Raw genomic sequence first — 21449 nt, forward strand, 5'->3', positions numbered from 1 at the left:
AAATAAAATCATTTGACCTTACAAAATAAATGGAAACAAAAGAAAAAGAGAATTTGTACTCCCTACACACCAAATATTCCCTATTTGCATTCCATACACTATATCCCTCCAATTTTTTTCTCCCCATCATTACCATTTTCCCCCTATTCTATGGTATCTCACCCTTTTTGGTATATTCAGCAAATTAGCTCAAAGAAAAATCTAAAAAGTTTGAGTCAGAAAGAAATAGTCTATTAGTAGGAAGATATCAGGATAAACCCGTAATAACGCTGATTTCATTTTATGATGCTCTTCTTAATAATCATCATTTTATAGATTTTGAATATCAAAAATATTCTAAATTCTTAAAGAGGCCAAGATTTTTTAAAAGGTTGCAGACGTTGGTACACACTACAAAACCATTACCAAAACGTCGTTAATATGTAATTCTTCTTTGAGCTATAAATTACAAAAGAGAAGAAAGATAAAGACGAAAATGCCATCGTCTCTATAAAAAAAGAAACAAAAAAAAAACGTAAGAAGGAGCTTCTCTTTCCTTTTCCACTTCTCATCTGCTCTGCACAAACTCCATCCATTTTTCTTTCCTCTTTGCCCATTTCAAAACTAAAACAGTCAATCCTTTCTTTTATTATTGGACAAAAATCAAAAAAAACAAAAAGAGAGAGAGAGAGGGCTCTCTCGCCCTCTGATTGATTATAAAAGCTTCATCCTCTCAAAGCTTTAGGATTTCAATCTCCTCTCTTCTCCGTTTTCTTAAACTTTCGGTAATCTAAAAGCTTCTTAATCCTCCATCATGGGTTTTTGATTTCTTCCTCCAAGCTTCCACCTTTTTGATCCACACTGTGTTTCTCTTTTGCAGGAATACAGGATCGTGGGTCGATCGGTTCACAGAATCCGATCAAGACCCAGCTTTTCGTTTTCATCGTTACTTCCGTTTTGCTTTCCATAAAGGTTTGCACTTTGCACGATTCGAGTCTCTTCTCTTCATGAATGTAGATGGTGTTTTCAGTTAGATCAAGATGTAAAGTATACTCCTTTTTGCAGAATGGATATGGAGTCAGGTAAGCTCTTCATCGGTGGCATCTCTTGGGAGACCACCGAAGACCGTCTTCGCGAGTATTTTCAGAGCTTCGGCGAGGTTTTGGAGGCTGTCATCATGAAGGATCGTGCCACTGGTCGTGCTCGTGGCTTTGGTTTCCTTGTCTTCGCTGATCCCATTGTTGCCGAGAGAGTCGTCTTGCTCAGACACGTCATCGATGGTAAACTTGTAAGTGAAAGTCCCTTTTTAGAACCTTATACTCCAAGCAAAGCTATTCTTTTTTATGATACTTATTTTTTCTTAGGTTGAGGCGAAGAAGGCAGTTCCAAGAGATGATCACAAGAGTAACAGCAGTCTCCAGGGATCACCACCTGGTCCAGCTAACAGTAAAAAGATCTTTGTTGGAGGTTTGGCTTCATCCGTTACAGAGGCTGAGTTCAAGAAGTACTTTTCTCAGTTTGGGACCATCACTGACGTTGTGGTGATGTATGACCACCGAACACAGAGACCGAGAGGCTTTGGGTTCATCTCTTATGAATCAGAGGACGCTGTAGACAGAGTTTTGCGGAGGACGTTCCACGAACTCAATGGGAAGATGGTGGAAGTTAAACTGGCTGTTCCCAAGGACCCAATCCGGAACCAAATGAATGTCAATGGCTTTGGGAGTGGTAGAATCAGTGCATTGCTGATGAACGAGTACTCACAAGGGTTCAGCACGAGTCCAGTCTCCAGTTATGGAGTGAAACCTGAAGTTAGGTACAGTCCAGGAGTAGTTAATAGGGGTGGATTCTCACCTTTTGGACATGGATTTGGGATTGATCTGAATTTCGAACAAGACCAGACTCAGAGCTATGGATCTGGCTCCAGTGCAGGCTTTGGAAGGCCCTTTAGCCCAGGATATACTCCGAGCCTTAGCAGAGCTAACGGTTCTGTGCTAAATGCAGCAGCAAAGAATCATTTATGGGGGAATAGTGGTGGTCTAGGTTACATGTCAAACTCACCAGTCTCTAGAAGCAGCTTCAATGGAAACTCAGGAATGTCTTCACTAGGCAGCATTGGAGACAACTGGGGAGGAGCGGGTGCACGTGCACGTAATAGCTACCGCAGTGAGGGAGGAGGCTTAGGATTAGAAGCAATGAGAGGAGTTCATGTTGGTGGTTTAAGCAGCGGCTCAAACAGCTTGGAGGCAGACTCTTTGTACAGTGACTCGGCGTGGCTTTCGCTGCCTGCAAAGGCGGATGAAAGATTGGGAATGGGAGCATTTGACTTCATGTCTAGAGGACCGGCTGGATACATCAACAGGCAACCAAACGGAGGTATGAACAATGAACACCTTTTTTTCATCTAAGAACATGAACATTTGTGTTCTTATGGGGAAAAAAAACTGATGAATCATATGGAAAATGGTGTTGTTGCAGGAATTGCAGCTTAGAGAAATGATTTGGCTATTTGCAGGAGAGAGAGTTTTTAGAAGAGGGAAAAAAAAGTTTAAAATATATTTGTTCAAAAGAAAAGTTTTAAAAGCTTTTATTTACTTTTTACTATTTTAATTGTTGCTATAGTTTCTTTCATTTCACCTTTGTTTGTTATCTAATTTGGGGTTTTGTTTCTTTAATCTTATAAAAGAAAATGTAAACTTATATATAAAAAGACAAAGAAACACTGAAGTGTATGAAGTTATTGTCTCTCTTCTTTGTTAAATCTTTAGAGATATTGACATATTCAAACATGAACGAAAACGAATTAAAATAAAGAGAGCTAGAGAGCAAAGGTATTGCCTAGAATGTAGGCAACGTAGTGTGAGGGCAACATGTGGCAAACATGTGGATGATGATAAGCCAAGAAGGACAAAGGAGCAATCCCATCATCTATCACAATAATATCCATTTATTATGTGAAGTGGACCAAAAGAGAGAGAAGGCGAGTGTTATAGTCCTCAAAATACAGACGAAACATCCTAATCCTTAGAGCTTCACGACTTCACTGGAACCCTCACCACCATTGTCCCCACACTCTCTTTGTATAAGGTTTACTAAAACCACAAGACACTCTCAATAAACAATTCACAAGATGCGTTTGCTAGTAGAACAAGTAGCTACTAGAGCTTCTTCACCATTGTCCTCTGCTTCTTCTACAGAATGTAACTCTCATACTTGCAGATGGAAGCCTTACTCCAACTCTACTGAGTTCCAAGCAAACGTATCTGTTCTCCTCATCCTTGTCGTCTCTGCTCTCATATGTGGCCTCTCTCTGTGCGCTGCGATACGTTGCTTTCTCCGCCCAAATCTCCAAACTGACGACAACGAGCACAAGCCTGATCCTGAAGAGGATGTTTCATCCACCGTGCCAACTCCGACGCTTGTCTACTCCTCAGACCTTGAGCTTGCAGGGGCTCAAGCAGAGTGTGCCATATGTTTGTCTGAGTTCGAACCAGGTGAGAGCATCCACGTGCTGGAGAAATGTCATCATGGGTTTCATGTCAAGTGCATCCATAAGTGGCTATCTTCCCGCTCCTCCTGTCCTACTTGCCGGACTTCTATCTTCTCACAGAACAGCTTAGACTCTGCAACATCAAGGGTAGCTCCTTCAACAAACCAGACCAATGCTTAGCTTTCCTCACTTCTTCTCTCACGTTCTCATCTTTCTTCTTTCCAAAAGGTTTAGACCTTTTTGTTTAGTCTTTCCTTGTATCCAAAGCTTTAGAGTTATATTATGGTTTGCTTGAGATTGTTGTTCTATGCTCATGTTATGTACCATAACATTAGTTACCACTTGTATGCATCAAACTATAATAATCATAAGCTCTAACGACAGAAAAATGGCAACTCTAGCAAAGAAACACATAAGGACCGATCAAAGGTTTTGTTACATGTTCAAAATGCAAGATACTAGTTTCTTGGTAAAATTGACTTTTCATAAGATGATTCCAATCATTTTCAGCGAGAATCAATAATCAATGTTGCACCTACTTGATCACGATCTAGAAACTGCATCCAACTTTTCATCAATAACCTCTGCACCAAACTCTACAAGAGAGACTTCTCACAAACTTCCCCAAATCAGTGTTTTCAAACCGGACCGAACAAGATTAAATCGTGAACCGAAAACATATTCACCAATGTTCCAAAACATGTTTTAGGCGGGGCATACGCAGTTTTATTTTATGATTAAATTATTGGAAATTTTAATAACTAAATCCAATTAAGTTTGTATAAATTTTGCAGAAGATAAATAACAAATTATGTATTTTTAGTTCTTATTTTTTTTTCAGTGTTTAAACTCAATTGAATAAGGTTAAATCCGGTTTAATATTTAAACCCATAATTTAAAAGCTTTTTCGGTTCGGTTTGGTCCAATTTTGAAAACATTGCCCCAAATCAAAGCAGTTTCAAATTCTTGGGCTTTTTTGTTATGTCCCATATAGTTTTATGTTTCGTTTACTAAAATAATCGGGCCGACTAATGGGCCAATACTAGCTTAAGTCAGCCCCTTCCGATAGATAGTAGTTAGAGACGCACTAGCGCGTAAAATCACTCGCTCTCGTTTCATACTTGCACTCTCCACTTCCAAAACAACGTCGTTTGAGTATGAAACAGTAAATGATCGCTGACGTCAGCGGCGGATTCAATGTTTCCTCTGTAAAAAAAGTGAAGATGAAAGCAGAAAAAAGTTGTCATATTTAAAGGTAAACAGCTCATCGTTCACTCGGATAGTTTTCACGGTAAAAAAAAAACATTAAAGGTAAACAGAGTGACGTAGTGGAGGGGATACGACCAGTCAAATTGTTTTTACCCTCCGCGTCGCGACGAGAGCCTCTTTGAGGTGAAATTAAAGAAGCCAGCTATAGAGTGCCACGTCTACATAGCTCGCACCTCCTTCTTCGTTTTAAGTAACTTTGACAACAAAATCAAAAACGCCATTTTTTTAAGCACGAAAGAGAGAGAAAATACAGAGAAAGAAGAAAGAGAGAGAGATGGTTGGGTTCACCACCTGCATTGACATTTCGACGCTTCCCACCGATATGGGTCTGTTTCTTTCTTCTCTTGTCTCCCTTTAGTTTGTTGATTTTTTCCATGAATATCTGTTTCTTTGGTGATCTAAATATATGTTTTTTACTGTGTTTCTTCTTCGGTTCTGTCTGCTCACTCACTGACGTTCTTCTTACGTGTTTTCCAGAGGGTTTTTACGCGACCAACAACCAGTTCCAGAAAAGAGGTCCCAAGGGTTTCATCCAAGTCAAGGTTCTCGACGACGACAAGCTTTACGTACGCGTCGACTTGCCCGGTGTTCCAGACGACGCTGTCCACCACAGAGTCGACGCCGTTAGGCAAAAGGTGGTGTTTTTCTCTGCGGTGGCTTTCAACGACGGCTACGAGAAGCAGGGCGTGCGTGAGTACTCTGGAACCGCTGGTCTGGGCTGTGACTGCTGTGAGATCACCGGCGTGGATGCCAAGATGAAAGATGGAGTCTTGAGGATGATTCTCTCAAGGGTCAAAGTGAAGGACCATGACACCAAGTGTACCCACACCGTTCCTCCTTTCACAGGTTCGATCCCCTTCCTCTTTCAAAAAGTTATCACCTTTTTACGTATCAGTTACTGAAAAATGCTTTACGATAGGTAAATCTGGAAGACGCGTGGAGGAACATCCGTTTGTGGTGAAAGGTCGCAAGCGAGCCTTCGTTGGAGAACCAACAGCTGATGGTGGTCTTTTCTTCGCTGTGGATGTGCCTGGTGTTGGGGACGGTGATGTTGAAGTGCTTGCTAATGAGAGTGAAATTAAATTCACTGCTGAGGTCAAGAATGTGTTCGAGCACGACGAGAGTGCAGGCCGTCTTTACCTTGGAAGCATCGACACTTCTTGGTCTGGTGACTCTGCAGCTTCGCTTTTGAGTCATTATAACATCACCGGTGCTGTCAACTTTGGTGTTCTCAAGGTTCTCATTACCCCTCGTCCCAACACCGGCGGTACCAAAGAGTAAATGCATATCTCTCCACTGCGTTTTGGTTTAATTTCACATATCTATGAATCTATTCCTTTTGTTTTATGAGTACTTGGATTGGATTAGTCTTTGTGTGTTTTAAGTTTTTAAGTTGGGATTTGAGACTGTTATGGTTTAGTCCTGCTTTTGTGTTTGCTATTATGGAACTTAGTGATTCATGTCACTTGTTTGCACAATCTAAACTTGTTTCCTTAATTAAGCTGATTGAAACCAAGTTAATAATAATATAAGCTGGATCCATCAAATGGCTTACATTAATACTGAAAATTATATTATCTTCATTCGGATATCAATTTCTATGTTCTGCATCACTTCCACACACACAAATGATCTTCAAGCCATTGTAGTTGATTACCACACACCTTACACGTACTATCCTCACTGGAAATCTCAAAATTTAAACATTATTAGAATAAATGTCAAATTATCACACACGCAATCTAAATCAGATTGGATTTCAAACCACAATTTGTCAGAAGACGTATATACCATATTGAACAAAGGTTAAACACTTAAGGTCTTTGTGTAAGCCATTGCATCTGCACACTGGAACAGAGGCATACTTTGGGCCGAGCTTCTGGTAGACCTGAGGAAATGATGAACATCTAATGCAAAAAAAAAAGTCCCATCCACTTAGACGCAAAAGATGACAGATTCCATCTCTAAAGATGTCTTTAACGCAACAAACACAATAAAGATAAGGATACTACAGCACAACTACTAAATGTGACAAAATGGTGGTTACAATCCCATTAATTAAATGAAACATAACAACACCGGTTATATTCTCACCATATGGATTCTTTAAAGTCACTTTGCTCATCCACTCTAAGTGAATCAAGAAGCAATAATACTATACTCGGTCGATAACTAGGCCCATTTACTCGACTCTTTTTCAAACCCTAAAGTAGTCACATTAGTCATTATCCCTTCCGTTATAAATAGTACTGGAACTCACTCACACTCGTTACATCACAATCCACACATCCCAAAAACAGCAAAAACAACGTCGTTTTCAAGAATGAGTAAAGCAGGAAGCAACTCCAGCGGAAACAAGAGCCACGGAAGCTCCGGTAGCGGTGTCCCGAGGAACTCTCCACCTGTCCGTACGTCCTCCTTCTTCTTCATTACACTTTTTTTTTTATTACAAAAGTTAATCTTCTTCAATGACTAATCTTTTCGTTTCTTTGTTGTTTGCGTTGTAGCGAGGAACCGTTTCCAGAAAAGTGGCAGCCAGGCGGTGTACGAGGTGAAAGAGACGGAAGACACCGTGATCTACAGGGTCGACTTGCCTGGCTGTCCGGCCTCCGACCTCCAGTACTGGGTCGACGGCAACAACGTCCACTTCTTCGCCGACGAACCCGCCATGTCCGAGTACGACCACGACGGTCGCAAATACGGAGGCACCATGGTGTTCAACCCAGTGGCGTACGACGTTAGCGGAGCCAAGGCAAAGCTTCGCGACGGTGTGCTCTGGATCACCGTCCCTAAGGTCGCCGGGGTGAACATCAAGCTGACCGTCGTCGAGAAGATGCTCAACTGCAAGATCACAAAAGACGACGTGGTTTGATCGATGAGAGTCCGTAACGTACGTACGTATTTTGTCTTTATCTATGGTGGTGGTGTCTGTCGTATGATTCGTATCTCCTGCGTGTCTACTGTCTTAGGGTTTGTCTGGTCTTTTCTTAATTTCTAGTTTCTAATAAATGTGAACTTTTGTTGAGTCTGGTTTGTGCTTATTTTGATTTCCTTCTACGTATAATCTCATCTTTTGAATGTCGTCAAAACGTTTCGTCGAATCTACTTTCGTCATCTTTAACGGATATTTTATAAAAGTAACAAACTTTATATTGTTGTGAAGAAAACAAACGAAAAAAACTTTAAATAAATACTACGTGGAAAACCATGAAAAATAAGCTTGGAAACATCTTCTGGATAAACATCTAAAAACGATTAATTCAAAAACAAGGAAAGGAGACGTTGCATTGCATTGTTAAACTTTTGCTTGTCGTATGTATGTACTGAAAAGTAGATTAGTAAAAAAAAAAGTTTGACAGCTAAACCAAAGAGAATAAGTGACGTCAGCGGCTTCTTGCATGCATTAAATGATCTTCTGTAAAAAAAAAGTTTGAAGTAAAGCGAGAGACGAGGTTGCCCTAATTTCCCTATTTTGTCGCATTTAAAAAAGCATATTGAAGAAGATGGACAGCTCATCGTACTCTAGTGTTCTCATCACGGTAATAATTTAAGATGGAAAGGCAATGTTTTTTAACAGTGAGATGAAATGGGTAAAGCAGGTTAAAGTATAAAAAAGATGAGGTAAATATGATATGACCGGTCAAAGATGAGGTAAATTTTGGATTTTAACCTTTTCCTGAGACAAAGAACGAGTTTTTTTTTAACCCGTGGTGAAAAGAAGCCAGCTGTAGTGCCACGTCACAGACGATCGAAGTTATTTAACCTCTAGCTGCTTCATTTCTATTTTTTCATACCATTTTTACGCCAATAAGAGAGAGAGAGAGAGAGAGAGAGAGAGAGAGAGAGAGAGAGAGAGAGAGAGAGAGAGATGGCGATGAGAGAATGCCTCAACTTGACGGGAATCCCTTACACCAGAGGTCTCCTTCTTCCTCCTCTATTTTTCTCACTGTAACTTGTTCCTTTTTAGGGTTTCCTTCTAAAGTTGTTGACATTCATGAACTTTACTGCAAAGGTTTTACATTTTTGTTTAGTCCATGATAGTAAAGCTTCCTTTTTTAACAGAGTATGAGTTAAAGGTTCCTTCTTTAGTTGAGTATGAGTTAGCTCTTTAGTCTTTCCATTGACCTTTGCTTCTCTTTACTGAAGTATCAAAGCTTTCCTTTTTGTACGTTCAGAGGGTATCTACGCGACCAACAACCAGTTCCAGAAAGCTGGTCCTAAGGGTTTCATCCACGTCAAGGTTCTGGAGAACGACAGCCTCTACGTGCGCGTCGACTTGCCCGGCGTTCCTGACGACGGCGTCCGCCACAGAGTCGACGCCGTGAGAAAAAAGCTTGTGTTTTTCTCCGGCCAAACTCCCGACGGGAACAGGAGGGAGGGCGTTCGTGAGTACTCTGGATCCGCCGGACTAGGGTGTGACTGCTGCGAGATCACCGGCGTGGATGCCAAGATGAAAGATGGAGTCTTGAGGATGATTGTCTCGAGGGTCAAAGTGAAGGACCATGACAACAAGTGTACCAACACTGTCCCTCCTAACGCAGGTTCGAACCCATTCACTCTCTCGAAACAATATATGTATGTTTTTTGAACCATTGTAATAAATGCTCTGTTTGTGTTTGTGTTGAACTGTTCCGACGACAGGTAAGTCTGGGAGACACCTTGAGGATCATCCGTTTGTGGTGAAAGGGCGTAAGGGAGCTTTCGTTGGAGTTCCATTACCGGGTGATGGTCTCTACTTCGCAGTCGATATACCTGGTGTCCGTGGCGATGATGTTGAAGTTCTTGCTAACGAGCATCAGGTTAAGTTCTACGCCGAGGTGAAGAACGTGTACGAGCATGATGAAGGTGGTGGCCGTGTTTACTTGGGATGCGTCAACAGTCGCTCTTCCTCCTCTGACCCTCCGCCTTCGATTTTGACTCACAGGTTAGGGTACGACGCAGAGTTCGGTGTTCTCAAGATTGTCATTGCACCTCGTCCCAACAATACCAGCAGCGACTAAGAGTAATCATGATGCTCTCTCTAGCTACTACGTTTATCTATCGTTTATTTTGGAAGAACCTTTTGTTTGACTACTAGTTTTCTTGTTTGAGTTGTGACAATTTTAAGTTTGCTATGGTATCTGGTGATTTAGTTTCAGTTCTTTTCACAATCTTTAAATTTATTTTCTCCCTAAGATGACTTGTTTGGTGTGTTAAACTGATTCCACCAAATTCCCTAAGATGTATATATCACTTCCACATAATTAAACTGAGAATCAAATCAATTACGGACCAAAGCTAGCACATTCACGAGTATAGTTTAAACATTTGGTCCATAAAAGAAGTAGTACACAGAGAAGTTAAGATATACAATGGTCAATGGCAAAGCTCTTCACACACTTGGAAGAATCACAAGCTTTTTAGTCACATATATCTGTAGTTAATTCCCATGTGAGTGTGATTAACCAACAAAGCAAAGTTCATGTAAACATGGAGATGCAATTAAAGCTTCCAGGTGTATATATGTAATTGCGAAACAACTCGTATGTTTAAAATAAAAGCTACTACTCGTGGTAAAATGTGTGATTGCATCTCCACATGTTAATAATAAACCTCTGGTTTGGCTGAAATGTTGACTTCTTAACGACGTCGTTTAGAGCTTTTGATCAGAAGGTTGACACTCTCTTACGATGCCGTTTAGAGTTACTGAACAGTATAATGCGCAGTCTTACGACGACGTTTAGAGTTTTTAATCAGTACTACCGATTGATTTGGGATCAGAAGAGAAAACTCCGAAACGAAAATGGCAGGAAGATTGAGCGGTGTGGCGTCAAGGATAATGGGTGGAAACGGCGTCGTTGCACGATCAAACGCCTCATCTCTCCGCCAACGCGCCGGCATGGGTCTCCCCGTCGGCAAACACATCGTCCCCGATAAGCCTGTGAGTGTCAAATAAATCTCTCTCCAATTTTTGAAAATTTTGTTGTTTCGATTTTTTGAGACACTTTCCCCTTTGAATTTGCGTCTCAGCTTTCGGTTAACGACGAGCTGATGTGGGACAACGGGACTGCGTTTCCAGAGCCTTGCATTGATCGAATTGCTGACACCGTCGGGAAGGTTGGTTAAAGTTTTCTTCTAATGCTTTTCCGGTTTAAATCAATTGTGTTAGTGATTGATTTTTGGATGAGTGAAACAGTACGAAGCATTGGGATGGTTGTGTGGCGGTTTAGGCTTCTTTGCGACTCTCGGTTTGCTCGCTGTTGTGAATGATAAAGCTTCCAAGGTTCCTTTTGTAAGTGAAATTATCTCAACTTCCCTATGTGTTTGCATAGACTTTATGTCTGAGGGAAAAAGGTTTTTTTTTTTTTTTTTGGGGTTAGAATCTTTAGGTAGCAATCAAGAAAATGTGCTATATTGTGAATCTACCACATCGTCATTTGCGCTGACTCTGATATTAAACGTATTGCTTGATTGACATGGGTTATTTTGCCAGAATCTATAGATAGCTGCCAACAAAATCTGAAATGAAGTTTTGTTTTTGAAGTATTTTAAGTTATAGAAGTTTAACCGCACACTAGGCTTAAGAAGATGATTCTCTTTGTCTGTCTATACGTGAGATGAATACCTGACGTGTCATCTCTCTGCTCGTATTTTCTCTTACCACTGGGGTACTTGTTTTCCCCATTTCATGGGTTATCTCTTATTGTGCTGTTCCTGCAGACACCACGAGTGTATCCGTATGACAACCTGAGAGTGGAGCTTGGTGGAGAGCCATAGAGACCTACCTATCAAGTGATCTGCTTATCAAACTCGAGCGTGTTTTCTTCTAAACTTGTTTTAGTTTCCTGCTCAGAACTTACAGACAAAAGAATAAAAGAGACATCGTTTTCATCTAAATGCGTTGTCTCTGTAACTAACAGTGACCATTTGGGTGTATTCAAAAGAGAATACGTCTGGCTTTTCAACAAATCTAGATTTTTTTTCTTAAGGTTGTGTTTACATAAGTGAACGCAAAGCAGTAGCGACATGTGTCATGTTAAGGTTTAAGCCTCGTACGATTCTAAACAAAAGGCTAAAGAAAAAAGAAGACGCAAATGCAATTTTCTGTGACTCTGGCATGTTGTGAGTGGGGGACGTTGAGAGGGACATGAACTATTGTTCGCGTCCGTTTACGATTTTCCAAAGTCATATTGACAAAAAATGGTTTTCCATTATCACCGTTACGTATTCGGTATCAATTTCACCACGACATGTCGGTTAGGAAAAAAACAATTTGTCTCGGGCCTTGAACATGTTTAGATGAAGAAATAGGCTTTAAGAAACATACGAGTATAAAATAGTCTAATCTAAATGTTTTTAGTATGGGATAATGAGTGGGATTTGAGTTGAACTTATACAAAGTTTAACGTAGAATTGGTAACAACTAAACAAGAGATTTAATCAAACAAGAAAAATAGGTAAGTTTGGAGACCACATAGTCTACAACTCAGCAGATTAAAACTGATAATCATTCATATCTGGTGACTAAGCGGTGGAATCAAAGACAGCCACATGAGTTTAGAGATATTGATTTCTTTCAATCTTTTCAAATTATCCCATTTGTTTCATCTTTAATCAGCAACCTGATCTGCCTACGTGTCATATTCCCTATGGCACTTCTTTTTCCTGGTTGTTCGTACCAAACCTCTCTATTTCTCTCTCATTATGTTTATAGGACTTATCTTATATGCAATTATCTAAGGGAATGATTCTCTGTCTTCCCTTTTGCTGGACTTATGGATATAGCAAAACTTGTCCTACGTATATAGTATACAACTATACATGCATGTATGTGCTGATTTTTGTTAGACCAAGTGAGTAGTGAGTACATATATCTTAGAGAGATCTAATATCTGGTTATGCATCTAAATACATGTCGATTCTATCACCTGAATATTTCTTCATATTTCGTTATATATATTATATAAATATAATAATTACAAAAATAATTGGAGAAAAGGACAAGAAAGAGGAAGGTATGAACCAGGGAAGTTGGGCTCTGGAGGACTACCAAAGGCTGCACTTACTAACGTGTGATACTCTCTCTTGACTCTTGCCAACTGTTTGGCTTTCTTCTTTCTGTTTTATTTCTCTTCGTTCGTTTTTCTTTATTTCTAAAATTTTCATAACCTCTAAGTCTTAACCACAAAAACAAAACATTTAAATAACACTAGAACTGCACCAAAAAAAATTGAAATAAATTTAGGAAAAATATAATATACATTTGATTCACAGCTATTATTAAAGTAACCTCAGGTTGTAGATGATTTATAATATGCGAGATTGTGAATGTTAAACGAAGAAGCTACAATAAAATCTATCCATTATTCTTGGAACTAGGTCTTTATTAGCGGTTTCCTGTAGCAGTATATAAATAGTCTTAAATCGCATGATTACTTGTTATCTTAATCTCTACTGTCCTTAATCGCATGATTACTTGTTATCTTAATCTCTACTGTCCTTATGCGTCATCAGATTCCAGAATTTGCAAGCCACCACAACTTTGCCACTTGTAACTTGTAAATATGTAGAGACACCATCATTTTCATGGGCGATGGGTCCCCCGTCCATTTATACATTATTATAGTACTATAAAATCAAATAAATATAAACAATAACTCTCTTAGATAACTTGAAAAATCATCAATTATAATTCACTGTAGAATGACCTTTCTTTATATTTACACATTATCCAATCAATAATGCGATTTGTCTTCCAAGAAAAAACACCGTCTCTTTTCATTAGTTTGACCCTCATACATTATTCATGTAATTAATTAAAAACCAGCAAATATCGGTGATATACACGTTGAGGCAACATTTTATTTCATGTACAACAGAAATTAAACGAAAAACAACATTTTACAGGAATAAAACAGTTCTTACTATCAACCATGTGTCACTCACTCTCATAAACCGAATACCATGTTTTATGACCACACAAATTAATTGTTATATGAACCATAATATAAAACGTAGATTTTTTTGGCCGAGCACATTTGAATAATTCAATAAATTGATTTATAAAAAGGGGCTGTCTTCCCTTCTTAGTTATCTTACATTTCTCAGTCTCTTCTATCTCCTGCCACTTAAAACTGAATTAACAGAATGAACGGTGGTCATCTCCCCGCCGCCGCTTCCGACGATCTGAAATCTCCCCTCTTGCCGGTTGTCCATAATGACGAACCATTCGAAAAACAAACGCTGGGGCACCATCTCCGGACAATATTCACGCCCAAAAACTGTTACATCGCTCTTGGTCCTCTTCTCTGCGCCGTCGTGTGTCTATGCGCACGGCTCGGCGGAGAAGATACGACGACTGCGAAGAACATGCTAGGAGTTCTTGTGTGGATGTTCGCGTGGTGGTTGACGGAAGCCGTCCCGATGCCCATCACCTCCATGTCGCCGCTTTTTTTATTCCCACTCTTCGGAATCACGACGGCTGATCATGTGGCAAGTTCTTACATGGATGACGTCATTTCCCTCGTTCTTGGGAGCTTTATCCTCGCTCTTGCCGTCGAACACTACAACATCCATCGCCGACTTGCTCTCAACGTAAGTCGTTTTATCTATTTATCTTTTTCATTACAATATTCTTGTCTTTTTCTATTTTAGTTATTTTTATAATAGTTTCACCTTCTTGTGTTAGAAAACATGACGATTTTTTTATCATATGCGAATTTCTGAATATGGTGCAATCTGGATAAAACATTTACTCATGTAGTTGATAAGGATTCTGATTCTAGAAAGTATTTGAAGTAATCATATGATTTTAAATGGGTCCATGGATGAGTTAGTTACAACTATGATATAGGTGGAGAGCTTCAATTGAATCCCCACTTATTAAATTAAGGTTTTCAATAGCATTAAACAGGTAGTAGTGCTCTATGTCTATAAAAGGAATGGATGCAAATTATTCTAGATGTATTCAACAAATTGTGTTTATAAATAAAACTTTTGGTCGACGAGGTCCCTAAAATCTGATAATAAAAATTAAGTAGCAGAATATTTTAGAACCGAACATAACAGAGTGACCTCTATTTATTTTTAATTTAATATATGTGTTATATATAGGAATATTTATACTTTGTTTAATAACCTTTGAATTATTTGCCTATGCCAATCCAATCCATGTATATATCATAAACACGTATGATAATTAGGTTGCAAGTTACAACTATTATCATCAACAGTCAATACTCAATAGTATACAATATCCTATATAAATTAATGGAGCTTAAATAAATAATAAGCTACCACATATCTAATAATGATAAGTTGGTAACATAACGATGGATAATCTAATTCGTGAAGATAACGATGGTATTCTGCGTGGAGCCTCTAAACGCGCCGCTGCTTCTTCTCGGCATCTGCGCAACAACGGCGTTCGTGAGCATGTGGATGCACAACGTGGCGGCCACGGTCATGATGATGCCAGTCGCTACAGGGATACTTCAGAGACTGCCCTCTTCGCCTTCGTCGTCATCTGAAATGGTGCCTCCGGCGGTGGGGAAGTTTTGCCGAGCGGTGGTGCTCGGTGTGATATACTCAGCGGTCGTTGGTGGAATGAGCACGCTGACAGGAACAGGCGTGAATCTGATACTTGTCGGAATGTGGAAAAGCTACTTCCCGGAGGCTGATCCAATCAGTTTCAGCCAATGGTTCTTCTTCGGTTTCCCCCTAGCTTTGTGCTTATTCGTGGTGCTTTGGGGTATTCTATGTGTACTGTATTGTCCTAAAGGGTCAGGGAAACTTCTCTCTCCTTATCTTCATAAATCTCATCTTCGTACAGAGCTTGAGATGTTGGGACCAATGAGTTTCGCTGAGAAGATGGTCTTGTCTGTGTTTGGTGGTTTGGTTGTGTTATGGATGACAAGAAATATAACGGATGATATCCCCGGGTGGGGTTGCATCTTCAACGGCCGAGCCGGTGATGGAACGGTGAGTGTGATGATGGCTACGTTGCTGTTTATAATCCCAAACGGTATTAAAAAGGGAGAGAAGCTAATGGATTGGGGTAAATGCAAGAAGCTTCCGTGGAACATAGTGTTGTTACTAGGAGCTGGGTTCGCTATTGCCGATGGTGTACGCACAAGTGGCCTAGCTGAAGTTTTATCCAAAGGACTCGTGTTTCTAGAAACAGCTCCTTATTGGGCCATCGCTCCAATGGTTTGTCTCATCGCTGCTAGCATCACTGAGTTCACGTCAAACAACGCAACCACTACACTGTTGGTTCCATTGCTCATCGAGATTGCGAAGAATATGCAAATCCATCCTCTCCTCCTGATGGTCCCTGGTGCCATCGGGGCTCAGTTTGCTTTCTTGCTACCCACGGGAACACCTTCCAACGTGGTGGGATTCACAACAGGGCATATTGAGATCAAAGACATGATTAAAACAGGGTTGCCTCTGAAGATCGCAGGAACCGCCTTTCTCTCTGTCTTGATGCCAACTCTTGGTATACTTTTAATTTTATCATACCCACCTTTATCAGTATGAAAATTAGTTGCTTATCTATATTATTACATGGCAGGGACTTACGTGTTTGGATCAAAAGGAGGAGTTTAGTTCTATGGGCTGAAGTACTATCGATTCATTGTATTATATTCTTACAAGGGGACATCAGTCGCAGGTGAAACGGGAAATGTGGATGTGGTCATCAAACCGGCCCATTTTTGTAACCCGGGCGAGTATAGTATCCGGTACGATTGCTTTCTTTTGTGCTTACAACGTACCGGTAAGTTTGGTCCTTTTTGGTTTCATGTGTATTGTATATTGAGACAAATATTTTAATAGTATATAAATATGTATGTGTATAAATTTCTGCATTCGGAAGATCCTATTCGTAAATCCAAATAGCATTTTAAATATTGAGTTATTTTAGTAAATCTCATCTGAAATATTTAAAATGTGGTTTTAAAAAATTAGACTACATTTTTTTTTTTGCCATCTATATTTTATTAAATGGGTCAAGTCCAAACACCAAAAACCATACAGGAAGGCCCAACCCTACAAGTCAAAAACCAACGGGCCAAACAAAACAAAAAAAACACAACGGCCTCAGGCCCAAAACTAAGTCGGGCAAGCCGACAAATACACGTCAAAGACACGTGTGAGCCCAAAACCAACAAGGGGACACGCGTCACACAACCAGCCATCGTCACCGAACGAGACCAAACTCGAGGATAACGTCGGCGGACACGGAAAACAACCGCGAGCTTCGCCGGAACACACCGGGATCAGAACGACAACATCGAAATCATCCAGGACCTTAACCAGAAACACCGCACCCACCTCCAACGACAGTATTGGAAGTTTATTGGAAACAACTTCTTCAATCAAACGCGTTAGAGAGATCAATCGAAACGAGATCGAGATCTCATCCATGCTGAGGTCCACAATCACCACAAACCCGACACATACCTCAAACACCGCAGGCGAATGAACCGGTTCAAGACAGCGCACTCACCGCCATCAATTCTTCTCCACCGTAAAGAAAGTCAACCGCCGGACAGTTTCGTCAAAGGAGCGCAAAACCGCCGGAAACAAAGCCGGCTACACAACTGTCGAGGGGACCACCGTGTACCAGAATCGGTAATCTCTATTCGGAGGGGAACCACCGCGACTTACAATCTCTCAAAGTCTCAGAAAGAGAGAAGAGAGAGAAGTCTACCATTCCCCTACCATAGGTATTGCGAATATCATATTCAAAAATTAGACTACATATCCTCAAAAAGAAAAAAAAAATGAATTACATATCTAATAGTTAAATACTATTAAAATTTGTGTGTGTATGAGATAATCTGCTTTAAGTTCATATCAGTTAAAAACACTCATAAAAACACAGTTGTCAATCCATCGAGCGGTCCTACTTGTCCATATCATATCCACCTCGTTGATAATCCCGCCACGTCACTGTCCAGCGTGTCTTTTTCTGTATACGAGTTTCGACAACACGCAAAAGAAATAAAAGAAAACGCTCGTGCCTTAGTTTGTTTTACATCAATAATTGTCTGTCTTTGCTTTTATTACTCTTTGTCCGTTACCCCCATTTATGTTGTTTATTTGTCCTTTGCAATGCTATATAGTTGTGAATTATTACTATTAATTAATATGATTATCATTATTATATTTCTGGTATTTAATTTTGTAGATGGTAGTTGGGCATTGCAATATACATAAATGATTGGCTAAACTGATTGGCTACTTGTTAAGCTATCACTCTTGCAAATACTAGACCTAAAGCTTAGGCATATAAACCGAAAAAATCAAATTAAATCAATATTCACAAATAATCAAGCGATTTCTATATTTTTAGAGTGAAAAACAAAACCAAATGGAAAATCGAATATGCAAATATCTAATAATATTAAAAAATATACAAATCGATTTCTTATATTTTGAAACATCCTATATTTTCTAAAATAATCGTTAAAAGATTTGTATATCTAAAAATATTAATTAATTTTTTATTGTTAACGGAACTGAACTGAACCAAAAATTGAAATAATCAAACCAAAGCTAAAAATAACCGATTGGTTCTTATTTTTAAAATTCAAAATTGGAACAAAAGGCCGAATTGGAACTGAAACTGAAAATCGAATATGCATGCCTAATTAAACCACTGATTTATTTACAAGGTTAAAAATATAAAATAATGAAAATTTAATTTGATTAGATTTTCGTTAAGCATTAATTAAATATCTTAACTTTTTTCTTCTCTTTATGGCCCATGTATCAGAAAAATCAGCAAGAAATTAATTAATCCGCGCCACGTCACGCCACGTCACGTCACGCCACGCCACGTATCAGGCCTCTACTATAAAGATCACTACCTAAACTCTGCCATTACCAATTCCACAAAAAAACAACGGTTACAAAATACAGACTGCGAAAATGAATAACAAGGCAACATCCATTCTTCTCCTCTCTCTCGTTCTCCTCCCTCTATACGCGTCTGCGTCGCCGCGTGTCGGCGGATGGCGTCCCCTCAGCGACGTTAATGACCCTCACGTCGTAGAGATCGGCAGATTCTCGGTGTCCGAGTACAACATGCAGAGTAAATCGGGACTCAAGTTCGTGGCGGTTGTTAGCGGCGAGACTCAGGTAGTTGCTGGCATGAATTACCGGCTTATTGTTGCGGTTAATGATGGCGTAAAGATAGCCGGTGCTGGTGCCAGCAAGAACTACGAGGCTATTGTATGGGAGAGGGCGTGGTTGAAATCGATGAATCTCACTTCTTTCAAGCCTGCCATTTAAATAATGGCTGTTTCCTCTGAGTTCTTCCAAATGTAATGATCTGATAAAAACAGTAAAAAAGTTAAATAAACAAAGAAGAAATTAATGTCGATTTCTGTATTACTATCTGGTTTCAAGTTTCATGTTGTTGGCTTGATTTGATTTCATGAAGAAATGGTTATGTAATTGATTGAACAAGTGGTGACACATCCGCTAATTATGCCGGTTAATTTGCTGTATAGTTTATGGAGTCACGAGACCGTTGAGAAAGAATAAGAAATCTTTAATTATTTGATTAGCGAACAAGAATGTCGTTTATTCGTAAGAAATTACAAAGGAGGAGCCACGAGATAACCACATGTGAGGGCAAGTTGTTGTCTTTGTTGAAGGTGTAAAGCTAACATGTCATTTCTCTTTGGTCCACCATAGTAAGTAGCTCATCACATGTGACCAGTATTTATTCAACTACCAGTTTCACATTTTTTCCTCATTACTGTAATTTTTGGTATAATCTATATTATTAAAACTGAAGTACCTTTTGATACTGTTTGGATACAAGGATAGCAAACTTAAAAAAAAATTGATTGTTGTTTGGACACAAGGTTAGCAGGACAAAACGTTTTCTTTGCTGACTTTATTAATGTCCTTTTCGTAATTTAACAATATACACAGCTTTAACCAAATTCGAAATCAATAACATCCGTATCTCCTTAAAAGCAATCGAGATCCTCCATAATTAGTTACCTAAATCATTGCAAACAAATATAACAATATATTAATGTATTCCGTAAGAGAAAAAAGAATATACCCAAATATCTATCAATCATACAATCAAGCAATATCTTAATGGTTAGATTTTCCTTGTGATATTTAACGTGCTTACCAATTTTCGTAACCATATATATATAGATATCCCTCTACGACTCAATTTCTTCATCCTCAACCCATCACCAAAAAATAAATTTTTACAAGATATGTCGAGTAACGCGAGTTGTAACCTGCTTAAGGATGTCAAGCCTTACAAAACCGGGTGGAGAGTACGTGTGAAGATGCTTCATTCCTGGAAACAGAACTTTGGAGGAGAAACACTTGAGTGCATCCTTGCAGATGAAACAGTAGGAAAATATTTTAAACATATATATTTATATAGATTACAAAACTGAACGTACTTTCATGATTAATGTATGAACTACTCATTTTTAAATTATACTAACCTTGGTTTGTTCGCAAGGTTGGCAATTCTATTTGATATTTGTGATCCAACGGTTACTGATCTTTCTTCTCCAACATGACCAATTCTTATCAATGACACCTTCATCACCTGAAAGCATACAAAAACATAGAAAAAATAGATTGATCATTGAATCTTTAGTAGTCAAACATGACAGTTTTTTCACAGCCAATTACTAAAGGAAAGTGAAGATACACTACCTGATATGCAAGACAAGTTGTTTATGCTTTTCATTCGTTTGTTTCAGTCTTTGTTTTCCTTCACTATGTGTTTCATATCAACCGTGTAAAGGATAAGACATGCTTTTAGTAAACACATAATAATTTCAAAAGAACAAGGAAAGAGTTTTAAAAGATGTAAACCTGAACTATCACCCGCTGCTTGTGCTCTTAGTAAAATTATGAATAGAGAATAATGCTTCGTTAGGATCATCTCTGGAACACAAGTAAAAAGACAAAAACATTATCAACTATAAATAATCAAAGTTGTCTTTTTCCTTTTGTGAGTTATAGAAGTGACAGAACAACCAATGAATATTCAAAATAGAAACTAGAAGAAAAAAAAGAACCTACCAAACAGAAATCGTTTAAGAGAAATAGAAACCTAACTTTGCTTCTGTCATAATTCAATAGAAAGCGTTTAATCAAATCATCTCCTTTTTCTTCTTTACGGTACCTTGCAATGATTCCAATATCTGGCCATCATGTAATTGAGTTTCGATGTACACAAAGATTCCAAATTAACACTGACTTTATCTATTACATGTTAATCTTCAAAGACTTCGGTGATGGCCAATCTACTATTAGAGATGCCAGATCTAAAAAATATTTGAACAATTTTTATGATTAAAAACACCTAATCGTTCACACTGTCAATTGAATAAAAAGAATATAAATAGTCTAACCTTTTATACAATAAATCAATGAACAATCTGATGATCATGGATTAGGATTCCTCCGATTTTGTATTTGATATTTTTTGAGTAATAATCGAGACGGAGATCAGATCAAAGAGAGAGACAGTGAAGGGGCGACGGAGAAGTTTATGAGAAAGCAAAAAAGTAGTTGAGTTTTACGCATACATTTTTTTTCCGGAGTAATTAGTTGGATTAGTTGGACCAGCCCAATTCTTTAAATAATTGATAGACTAATTTTTTATATACTCTAGCCCAGTTTTATGACCCAATTCACTTTATTATTTAGTTTAAGCCATTTGTTTAAAATA

General features: G+C 38.9%; 8 protein-coding genes and 1 long non-coding RNA gene across 10 annotated transcripts; 8 read left to right on the top strand and 1 right to left on the bottom strand.

Moving 5' to 3' along the window:
* The first annotated feature begins 507 nt into the window (after positions 1-507).
* LOC106397097 (heterogeneous nuclear ribonucleoprotein 1-like) lies at positions 508-2659 on the top strand. The gene is made up of 5 exons (XM_013837653.3): positions 508-764; positions 860-951; positions 1045-1267; positions 1344-2355; positions 2458-2659. The coding sequence occupies exons 3-5, from the start codon at positions 1046-1048 to the stop codon at positions 2469-2471; spliced, it is 1248 nt and encodes a 415-aa protein (XP_013693107.2). The 5' UTR covers positions 508-764; positions 860-951; position 1045; the 3' UTR covers positions 2472-2659.
* Positions 2660-2896: 237 nt separating this feature from the next.
* LOC106399489 (RING-H2 finger protein ATL79-like) lies at positions 2897-3810 on the top strand. Its single transcript, XM_013839969.3, has one exon. The coding sequence runs from the start codon at positions 3110-3112 to the stop codon at positions 3647-3649; it is 540 nt and encodes a 179-aa protein (XP_013695423.2). The 5' UTR covers positions 2897-3109; the 3' UTR covers positions 3650-3810.
* A 1111-nt stretch (positions 3811-4921) lies between these two features.
* Positions 4922-6280, top strand: LOC106400036. Its single transcript, XM_013840452.3, has 3 exons — positions 4922-5064; positions 5216-5584; positions 5658-6280. The coding sequence occupies exons 1-3, from the start codon at positions 5013-5015 to the stop codon at positions 6017-6019; spliced, it is 783 nt and encodes a 260-aa protein (XP_013695906.2). The 5' UTR covers positions 4922-5012; the 3' UTR covers positions 6020-6280.
* Positions 6281-6956: 676 nt separating this feature from the next.
* On the top strand, positions 6957-7829 carry LOC106400199 (14.7 kDa heat shock protein-like). Its single transcript, XM_013840588.3, has 2 exons — positions 6957-7146; positions 7246-7829. Exons 1-2 carry the CDS (start codon positions 7062-7064, stop codon positions 7608-7610), a joined length of 450 nt encoding a protein of 149 aa, XP_013696042.2. The 5' UTR covers positions 6957-7061; the 3' UTR covers positions 7611-7829.
* Positions 7830-8529: 700 nt separating this feature from the next.
* LOC106400169 (putative 57 kDa heat shock protein) lies at positions 8530-9878 on the top strand. Of its 2 annotated transcripts, XM_048781375.1 has the most exons (4): positions 8530-8655; positions 8914-9279; positions 9380-9583; positions 9663-9878. In XM_048781375.1, exons 1-4 carry the CDS (start codon positions 8607-8609, stop codon positions 9665-9667), a joined length of 624 nt encoding a protein of 207 aa, XP_048637332.1. In that variant the 5' UTR covers positions 8530-8606; the 3' UTR covers positions 9668-9878. The 2 variants fall into 2 exon arrangements, with proteins under 2 accessions (XP_048637332.1, XP_048637331.1); XM_048781374.1 differs by having other exon boundaries at positions 9380-9878.
* A 540-nt stretch (positions 9879-10418) lies between these two features.
* LOC106397639 (NADH dehydrogenase [ubiquinone] 1 beta subcomplex subunit 8, mitochondrial-like) lies at positions 10419-11705 on the top strand. The gene is made up of 4 exons (XM_013838256.2): positions 10419-10658; positions 10748-10834; positions 10914-11009; positions 11438-11705. The coding sequence occupies exons 1-4, from the start codon at positions 10521-10523 to the stop codon at positions 11492-11494; spliced, it is 378 nt and encodes a 125-aa protein (XP_013693710.2). The 5' UTR covers positions 10419-10520; the 3' UTR covers positions 11495-11705.
* A 2043-nt stretch (positions 11706-13748) lies between these two features.
* Positions 13749-16626, top strand: LOC106399437 (tonoplast dicarboxylate transporter). Its single transcript, XM_013839921.3, has 3 exons — positions 13749-14311; positions 15071-16214; positions 16290-16626. Exons 1-3 carry the CDS (start codon positions 13865-13867, stop codon positions 16322-16324), a joined length of 1626 nt encoding a protein of 541 aa, XP_013695375.2. The 5' UTR covers positions 13749-13864; the 3' UTR covers positions 16325-16626.
* A 1964-nt stretch (positions 16627-18590) lies between these two features.
* LOC106399436 (cysteine proteinase inhibitor 5) lies at positions 18591-19189 on the top strand. Its single transcript, XM_013839920.3, is given in 2 exon segments — positions 18591-19009; positions 19012-19189. Coding segments are annotated over 2 exon segments (381 nt in total). The 5' UTR covers positions 18591-18652; the 3' UTR covers positions 19036-19189.
* A 322-nt stretch (positions 19190-19511) lies between these two features.
* LOC125609853 lies at positions 19512-21113 on the bottom strand. The gene is made up of 5 exons (XR_007339956.1): positions 20588-21113; positions 20426-20488; positions 20209-20315; positions 19993-20094; positions 19512-19738 (listed from the first exon to the last, which is right to left on the bottom strand). It is a non-coding gene; the product is annotated as an uncharacterized LOC125609853 (long non-coding RNA).
* Positions 21114-21449: the final 336 nt, after the last annotated feature.

The sequence above is a fragment of the Brassica napus genome, chromosome A6 (genome assembly GCF_020379485.1).
Source record: "Brassica napus cultivar Da-Ae chromosome A6, Da-Ae, whole genome shotgun sequence".
NCBI classification, from domain to species: Eukaryota; Viridiplantae; Streptophyta; class Magnoliopsida; order Brassicales; family Brassicaceae; genus Brassica; species Brassica napus.

What these genes read in the sequence shown, in the direction of transcription:
- LOC106397097 (XM_013837653.3), top strand. Translation starts at nt 1,046, where the DNA reads ATGGATATGGAGTCAGGTAAGCTCTTCATCGGTGGCATCTCTTGGGAG. An exon ending in ACGTCATCGATGGTAAACTT is followed by an intron (nt 1,268 to 1,343) that starts GTAAGTGAAAGT and finishes ATTTTTTCTTAG; the next exon opens with GTTGAGGCGAAGAAGGCAGT.
- LOC106399489 (XM_013839969.3), top strand. Translation starts at nt 3,110, where the DNA reads ATGCGTTTGCTAGTAGAACAAGTAGCTACTAGAGCTTCTTCACCATTG.
- LOC106400036 (XM_013840452.3), top strand. Translation starts at nt 5,013, where the DNA reads ATGGTTGGGTTCACCACCTGCATTGACATTTCGACGCTTCCCACCGAT. An exon ending in GACGCTTCCCACCGATATGG is followed by an intron (nt 5,065 to 5,215) that starts GTCTGTTTCTTT and finishes CGTGTTTTCCAG; the next exon opens with AGGGTTTTTACGCGACCAAC. An exon ending in CACCGTTCCTCCTTTCACAG is followed by an intron (nt 5,585 to 5,657) that starts GTTCGATCCCCT and finishes GCTTTACGATAG; the next exon opens with GTAAATCTGGAAGACGCGTG.
- LOC106400199 (XM_013840588.3), top strand. Translation starts at nt 7,062, where the DNA reads ATGAGTAAAGCAGGAAGCAACTCCAGCGGAAACAAGAGCCACGGAAGC. An exon ending in GAGGAACTCTCCACCTGTCC is followed by an intron (nt 7,147 to 7,245) that starts GTACGTCCTCCT and finishes TTTGCGTTGTAG; the next exon opens with CGAGGAACCGTTTCCAGAAA.
- LOC106400169 (XM_048781374.1), top strand. Translation starts at nt 8,607, where the DNA reads ATGGCGATGAGAGAATGCCTCAACTTGACGGGAATCCCTTACACCAGA. An exon ending in GGGAATCCCTTACACCAGAG is followed by an intron (nt 8,656 to 8,913) that starts GTCTCCTTCTTC and finishes TTGTACGTTCAG; the next exon opens with AGGGTATCTACGCGACCAAC. An exon ending in CACTGTCCCTCCTAACGCAG is followed by an intron (nt 9,280 to 9,379) that starts GTTCGAACCCAT and finishes TTCCGACGACAG; the next exon opens with GTAAGTCTGGGAGACACCTT.
- LOC106397639 (XM_013838256.2), top strand. Translation starts at nt 10,521, where the DNA reads ATGGCAGGAAGATTGAGCGGTGTGGCGTCAAGGATAATGGGTGGAAAC. An exon ending in TTGCTGACACCGTCGGGAAG is followed by an intron (nt 10,835 to 10,913) that starts GTTGGTTAAAGT and finishes TGAGTGAAACAG; the next exon opens with TACGAAGCATTGGGATGGTT. An exon ending in AAGCTTCCAAGGTTCCTTTT is followed by an intron (nt 11,010 to 11,437) that starts GTAAGTGAAATT and finishes CTGTTCCTGCAG; the next exon opens with ACACCACGAGTGTATCCGTA.
- LOC106399437 (XM_013839921.3), top strand. Translation starts at nt 13,865, where the DNA reads ATGAACGGTGGTCATCTCCCCGCCGCCGCTTCCGACGATCTGAAATCT. An exon ending in ATCGCCGACTTGCTCTCAAC is followed by an intron (nt 14,312 to 15,070) that starts GTAAGTCGTTTT and finishes TAATTCGTGAAG; the next exon opens with ATAACGATGGTATTCTGCGT. An exon ending in TGTCTTGATGCCAACTCTTG is followed by an intron (nt 16,215 to 16,289) that starts GTATACTTTTAA and finishes ATTACATGGCAG; the next exon opens with GGACTTACGTGTTTGGATCA.